Genomic DNA, 7,819 nt, shown 5'->3' with positions numbered 1-7,819 from the left:
CTACTAAGATACCTGGGTAGAGAAGCAGCACTCCAGAGCCCCTGGCATGTGATGAAAAACTCCCTCCCCCTTGTGCTGAAAGTCTCAATCATTTGAATGTATCTCCTTTGCAGTGTCTATGTGGAGATGTTCACAAGTCTGAATAAAAATGAGGTACATTTCACGTTAGTACGTTATTAAAAATTTAGCTCTAGCATTCCTGGTGACAAGTGACATATTCAAGCAAATAGCTGTGTTATCACTTCTGGGCTTTATCATGTTAAAGAGGAAATATGCTGCTAAAAATATGACGACCCCTGTCACTTTATTGCTAAGCAATCGCAGCTAATTAATGATTTTCTGTATCATCTAAGACAAATCAAGAATTCCATCTAGAGCAGTTATTGCAGAAATATACTGTGTTAGGCCCCAGTTAAGCTTTTGTTGATTTGAAGTAATATTTTTCCTACATAAAAAGTACAAAAATACTCACTGAAGGTTACTGAGAAGTTGTTTGATTTGACATAAAGATGAAGACACACTTCTTTTCTGAGACAGTACACTTTGTGATTCACAGGATAACTTGCATCACACACAATTTAATGAAAGCTCTCAAATAAGCGATTTTATTCCTATCCATGATTGCAGACATTTACAAAACCATAACATCTGAGTTCACCTTAAAAAATAACTTATATAAAGCAGTGATATACACAGCACAAAATAGATCAGGGAGGGGCAGGAGCAACTTTTAATAATTAAAATGTAAACGTGAAAAAAAGGATGGAATAAAAGTCCCTACTTATTTCTACTTAAGATGTCATGTGATAGTATTTTACAATGTCCTGTGGGTCAATGTATGTATGTGCATGTGTCCATATAACATACACACATACAATACATTCTCTTTCCCACACATATACATACACAGATAATCATTTGCAGTTCCGTTGAGGGCAATTCTAATGTGCCGCTCTGTACAGTTGTTCGAATCACGTTTGGACCCGCTTTCTTCACAAAATAGGGGAGAGAGCAGGAAATAAAAAGGTTGGTTTGGTGTGACTGAGATTCCTTTGTTTAACTGTACACTGTGATGAATAATTTTCTTCCGTAGTAGTTCTGTGAAGGGCTGACTCACTGTGGTTTCCATGAGGAGACTTGGTAATGGATCACACACTCATTGTCATGCTAGGGGAGTACTAGAAGGAGAGAAGAATCCATATTTTAACAACAATTCTTCTACAGGCCACTAACATTCCCCTTGGTAAACAATAGTAACTGTGAATTCTAATGTCTTTTATGCACAAGCTTTAAATACAGCATAAAAATAAGAAAGCATAAAAAGAGTAAAATTATATAGAATTGACTGTCCTGAACTGTTAAATATTTCCTCTGGAAAGCAAGCAGTCTCATTCTCTCTCTGAGCTTAGGGGTTTGATAAGTACCTAGTCCCTCAGCTTTCTCCTTATAGCCAGATTCATGTTTCATAGGCCCTTGGAACAATTTGGGTAAATCTAGTCCAAGGTTGATTCATAATAATCAAATACATGTGAGGGATAGGATAGTCTTTGTTAGCTGTGTAAACTTGGGAGGTTACTAACCTCTCTGTGCTTGTTTCCTCACCTGTAAAATCAGCTTAATGATAGTATCGATCTTTTTTTTTTTACATCTTTATTGGAGTATAATTGCTTTACAATGGTGTGTTAGTTTCTGCTTTATAACAAAGTGAATCAGTTATACATATATATATATATGTTCCCATATCTCTTCCCTCTTGCATCTCCCTCCTTCCCACCCTCCCTATCCCACCCCTCTAGGTGGTCACAAAGCACCGAGCTGATCTCCCTGTGCTATGTGACTGCTTCCCACTAGCTATCTACCTTACGTTTGGTAGTGTATATATGTCCATGCCACTCTCTCGCTTTGTCACAGCTTACCCTTCCCCCTCCCCATATCCTCAAGTCCATTCTCTAGTAGGTCTGTGTCTTTATTCCTGTCTTACCCCTAGGTTCTTCATGACATTTTTTTCCCTTAAATTCCATATATATGTGTTAGCATACGATATTTGTCTTTCTCTTTCTGACTTACTTCACTCTGTATGACAGACTCTAGGTCCATCCACCTCATTACAAATAGCTCAATTTCATTTCTTTTATGGCTGAGTAATATTCCATTGTATATATGTGCCACATCTTCTTTATCCATTCATCTGACGTTGGACACTTAGGTTGTTTCCATCTCCGGGCTATTGTAAATAGAGCTGCAATGAACATTTTGGTACATGACTCTTTTTGAATTATGGTTTTCTCAGGGTATATGCCTAGTAGTGGGATTGCTGGGTCATATGGTAGTTCTATTTGTAGTTTTTTAAGGAACCTCCATACTGTTCTCCATAGTGGCTGTACCAATTCACATTCCCACCAGCAGTGCAAGAGTGTTCCCTTTTCTCCACACCCTCTCTAGCATTTATTGTTTCTAGATTTTTTGATGATGGCCATTCTGACTGGTGTGAGATGATATCTCATTGTAGTTTTGATTTGCATTTCTCTAATGACTAATGATGTTGCGCATTCTTTCATGTGTTTGTTGGCAGTCTGTATATCTTCTTTGGAGAAATGTCTATTTAGGTCTTCTGCCCATTTTTGGATTGGGTTGTTTGTTTTTTTGTTATTTAGCTGCTTATAAATTTTGGAGATTAATCCTTTGTCAGTTGCTTCATTTGCAAATATTTTCTCCCATTCTGAGGGTTGTCTTTGATAGTATCAATCTTAAACGGGTTTTGGGAGGACTGAGTATAAAACCCTTAAAACTATATTTATTGAATACACGGAAAGTGCTCAGTAAATGCTGGAGTAATAGTATAACTCCCAGCTGGCCATAAGAAATCCTTATTAAAGCATTTAGAAAATACTTAAGAGTCTGATTTATACTTTAGCATATAAACGTCTTACTTGAAGCTGTGACTCCTATCTTAGTCCACAGGCATTTCTGGGTGAGAGTAGGGGCATTCTTGTTACATGTTACTTGTCAGTTTGAGGCTGACCATTGGTAAAAGGCGAGACTTTCAGAAATTTGGAAAAGTGGTCTTAACAAATGACAAACAGCAATTATTTTTATAATGATGCCAATCTACCCTCATATGCTTAAGGAATAGACTGCGACAGAAAAATTCTAGAGCAGCTCTGCCCAACAGAACTTACTTCAACGATGGATACATTCCACAACCTGTGGTGTCCAGTACGAAAGCCACTAGCCACATGTGGCAACTTGAGCCCATGAAGTGTGGCCAGTGCCACTGAGGAACTAATTTTTTTTTTTTTTTTTTTGCGGTACGCGGGCCTCTCACTGTTGTGGCCTCTCCCGTTGTGGAGCACAGGCTCCGGACGCGCAGGCTCAGCAGCCATGGCTCACGGGCCCAGCCGCTCCGTGGCATGTGGGATCTTCCCGGACCGGGGCACGAACCCGTGTCCCCTGCATCGGCTGGTGGACCCTCAACCACTGCGCCACCAGGGAAGCCCAGGAACTAAAATTTTAATGTTATTTAACTTTAACTTATTTAAATATCCCCACGTAGCTGGTGGCTACCATCTTGGACAGCACATTATAGATCACCTGTGACGGGAAGGAGGAGCATCTATTTCCAAGTGGTAACAGTTTCCGTATTTAATATGACCTCTTGAATATTTTAAATCCTTTATAAGAACCTGTGAGGACCAGGGCAAAAGGGAATTCCTTTTAATGCGCTAATAACGATTGCACCTCATGGAAAGAGGCAGATAAAGTGAGAGGGTTTGGTCCCAGGCTGCAGGGGCTTAACCAGGAACAGTGATGGTCCTGGGAAGGGGAGCATGAACCTTCTAAAAAAGGCACAGACAGAACAGAAAGAAGTGAATTCCAAATGAGCGGAGGTTGTGCAGGAACCAGAAACGAAGTATAAGGTGTGTACTAGATAGGGATGGATTTGTTAATATGGAGAAAGCAGGATTTCCCAGGGAAGAGTACAGGGTGACAGTGGCTCATCTGGCAGAATTCTGGACTGGAGGTCATTAGAGTTTGATCTAGTGCTCAAACCAAAAAACCCACATTGATCCTGAGTAAAAGCAGATGACTAGGCCTGAAAACGGGTCACGACCTTAGGGGGAGGATTGTTAATCCTTTAAACACAGGTCAAATCGAGGAAAAATCTACTTGTTAATCCCTTAATAGCCTCAAATTTCCTCCGTATAGGAAAGCTAATTTATATATGTTACTGACCTTCCACATTGGATTACAGTGGGTAGGGTGATATAAAGGGGAGACCACCAGAGAAGCGAAAGGGGATTCAGTTTGATAGAAAAACTCTCTCTTTATGCTTGATAGTGGAAACGAAAAAGCAAAGCTAAGCAAAACCCCAAACCCCCAAATAATCATTGAGAAGGATCAGTGAAGTGGAGCCCATCCCGTCCCTGAGCTGGGAGGGGATCTACCCCCATCTCAACAGGAGATACCATGCAAATCTCCACTACAAATAATGACAGCACATTGCCATGACCTATCCACAACCTTTGACAAAATCATCATAATTTGGCATTTGACTTTTAGGGGCAAGACTAAAACAAGAAGATAAATGGATACTAAGGTTTTATTAAAAGTAGAAAACATAAGAATATGGCAAAATGGGCATAGGAAATTTAATCTATGCTTTCTATGGCTACTGTTATTTATAGTAAGGATCAGTGAGCCAGTCAGTACTGCCCAGTAGAACCTTCTGTGATGATGGATATGTTCTATTCCGTGCTGTTCAGCACAGCGCCCACACATGGCTGCTGAGCTCTTAAAACGTAGCTAGTGTAATTTAGGAACTGAAAATTTAACTGTATTTAATTTTAAATAGCACAGCTAGATCATCAATCATCATTATTATTATTATTATTATTATTATTTTGCGGTACACGGGCCTCTCACTGTTGCGGCCTCTCCCGTTGCGGAGCACAGGCTCTGGACGCGCAGGCTCAGCGGCCATGGCTCACGGGCCCAGCCGCTCCGCGGCATGTGGGATCTTCCCGGACCGGGCCACGAACCCGTGTCCCCTGCATCGGCAGGCGGACTCTCAACCACTGCGCCACCAGGGAAGCCCATCAATCATTATTTTAAAGACAAAGATTTTAATGGGTATATTGTGCCAATCTAAAAACAGTGAAAGACTTTAAAGCTTTTTTAAAGTCTCCTTTTTTTAAAAGGACTTCAAAGGATATGTCAGAAAAAAATTTTCTGGATAAGTCATAGTTAATTCTAGAGACCATCTCATTTAATGCACACCCTGAATAATCAGATTTTAAAAATCCCTGAATCCTTTTTTCACAAGGATTATTCCAGTTCATTCAAATGCAATGTAACATTAAGGAATATAGTTAAGAATATATTATAGCCTTCATTCTAATTATACACCATTAAAAGTATGCGTATGTAGAGACAAGTATATATGCACATTCTCTGCTACTAGGCATGGGTATTGGTTGCTCCCATTTCTTAACACTGGCAATTGTTAGGATTTTTAACCTGTGTTATTTCAAATGTCTTAAGCAAATCTTACAGTAAAATGAGAATTTGTTACAGATTCATTGGGAAGTTAAGAGAGTTAGGCTTATTCAGGGAGGAAACTGAGTGGAAAATAGGGTACAACAAGAAAGTCAGGGCCAGATTCAGTCAGAAAGGATGGAAGCACCATCTCCAAGCAATACAGCTCAAAAATTAGCAAGCATCTAATGAAATTTAAATTTTGAATAGTACAAGTAACTATAAAATGATGCCCTAAGTGTATCTGGTACAGTAAAATAGATTGTATTTGTGTGTGACTGTCTTTATAAGCGATGGGCTATTTGCACTGCTAAGGCTGTAAACTGCTCATCTCCTGCTGCCTTTATTGAAACTGCTTCAACTAAGTAAGATTGAGGGAAATTGCAAACATTCTAGGGAAACTCACAGAATGTGCCAGCAGAAAGGAATTTTGCTATTGATTACTATTCAAGCAGAAGTGGCTTACAGTTTTCTAGAAGTAGAAGAGCAAGTGTTAAATGGGGTGTCATGTTTAGAGACATAAAATATTCACGGTGTATTGTCCTGAGACCACACTGCAATGTTTCTGGTGTACGGCTGCATCAGTATGCCATGACATATTCTAGTGTTTGTGTCAGAATGCTGTGATATCAGGTTGCCCTGATATCACAGCATTCAAAACTATTCTGAGTCTGGTTCTCCTCGATCAAATGATAAAATGGCCTTACAATGCTGTTGACTGCATCAGTGTTTGGTTTAGCATGTAAAACATGAGCTAGAGAATTTATTATACCCAGTTCATGTACCATGGACTCCATCAGAAATATCCATTAAATCTTTGAACAATGTGCATACATTTCTGTTCACACACTTCAAGAACACTTCAGATCTTACATTTCTCTTCATACACTTCAAGAACACTTCAGATCTTACATTTCTATTTCTAAGCATCTATATAATATTTTATTTTCTTAATGAGAGATAATACTACAGATACCTGAGCTGAACTAAAGTGAAATAAATCTAGTGTGTATGTGACTATGTAAAAAAAAAATTGGGGCATATGTGATTTCTTTACAATAGAAGACAAAGAAAAAAGGCAGTAAGGGTAATAGGAAATGATCTACCACCTTGTTTATAATTTCTATTTGACACCATGATTTTAATAGCATGTTTGCTCAGTTGGTTATAGTTCAATGCTATGGTGAAAATATTCTGCTAAATTAATTCAAGAAATAAGACTAACTGCTTTCTTTACTTGAGAGGCACGAAGCACTATTCTTTGAATTAAGCCTTTTTGTATTGTTTTTAAAGCCAAACATTTTATAGAATTTGAACACTAGGGGGCATCTTTGTTTCTTGAAATAAAGGCTTTTTTTTTGATCCCCGCCCCCCAGGAGTCTGAATGTTGAAACATTTTTTGATTCCTGTTTTCTTGTGTAAAGCGTGTTGGCACTGCAAGGTTTCTGCCTTTGGGTTGGACATTTCTGTTTCTATATTGATTACATTAAGTAGTATGTGTAAGGTGACTGGGATAGTATCTGCACATGATTATCAGTCAATAGACGTTTGCTCTCTTCCCAGGCCTCTTATGTGGTTAAACTTCAAGATAAAGACCGACAAACCCTCAAAAGGCAGACTGTTAAAAAATCTGTGCTTTTCAGACTTATGTGCATTAAAAACCACTAGAATTCAGTTTGCATGTTTAGTCACTGGAAATGTTTTCTTTTTAAAAATTATTTATTTATTTATTTTTAATTGGATTATAATTGCTTTACAATGTTGTGTTAGTTTCTGCTGTACAGTGAAGTGAATCAACTATATGTATACATATATCCCCTCCCTCTTGGACCTCCTGGTTTTCCTTGATGATAGTAAAGCTAACTTAGTGGAGATACCTAGTCTATTTACTTCTTTAAGGCCTTACTACATTTGTCAGCAGTGAATCTCTTTTGTCTTCTTCCTCTCTGCTCTCTTTTCTTGATCTTTTAAAAAGGTGCAAACAAAAATGTGTGGATGTGATAGAGGAAGCCACAGATAACCAGGGTGTCACTCATAGCATGTAGACCCCTCACCCGGCAGACAGAACAGCGCAGCCAGTGTGGACCCGCTTCCAAGGCTGCAGTACCCTCCAGGTGGTGGTGCAGGTTCTCAACCACCATCCAAGTATTTCTTTTTTGGGGACTTTGCTAGTGGGGACAGGAGAGAGGGAGGGGGGAGACAGGAGGGAGCTTCTGTTTTCTGCTAACTCTGCACAACAGTCTGGCGTTTTACCTGCTTCTTGGCTTCAAGGGTAGTGAGGCTA

At 39.2% G+C, this 7,819-nt stretch overlaps 1 protein-coding gene across 3 annotated transcripts in view; it reads right to left on the bottom strand.

Annotated features, from left to right (window-relative positions):
* Window positions 1-577: 577 nt before the first annotated feature.
* The window catches only part of SSBP2 (single stranded DNA binding protein 2), a gene marked incomplete at its 3' end in the record, with an annotated part of 303,480 nt that continues 296,238 nt past the window's right edge, over window positions 578-7,819 (bottom strand). For all 3 annotated transcript variants that reach the window (XM_082622328.1, XM_082622327.1, XM_082622325.1), the window contains one exon: window positions 578-1,178. In XM_082622328.1, coding sequence (XP_082478454.1) covers window positions 1,149-1,178 — 30 coding nt within the window. The remainder of the gene's footprint in view (window positions 1,179-7,819) is intronic.

The sequence above is a fragment of the Mesoplodon mirus genome, assembly GCF_964341445.2.
Source record: "Mesoplodon mirus genome assembly, chromosome: 5".
In the NCBI taxonomy this organism is placed as follows: domain Eukaryota; kingdom Metazoa; phylum Chordata; class Mammalia; order Artiodactyla; family Ziphiidae; genus Mesoplodon; species Mesoplodon mirus.
This window is presented reverse-complemented; position numbering and strand designations above follow the sequence as displayed.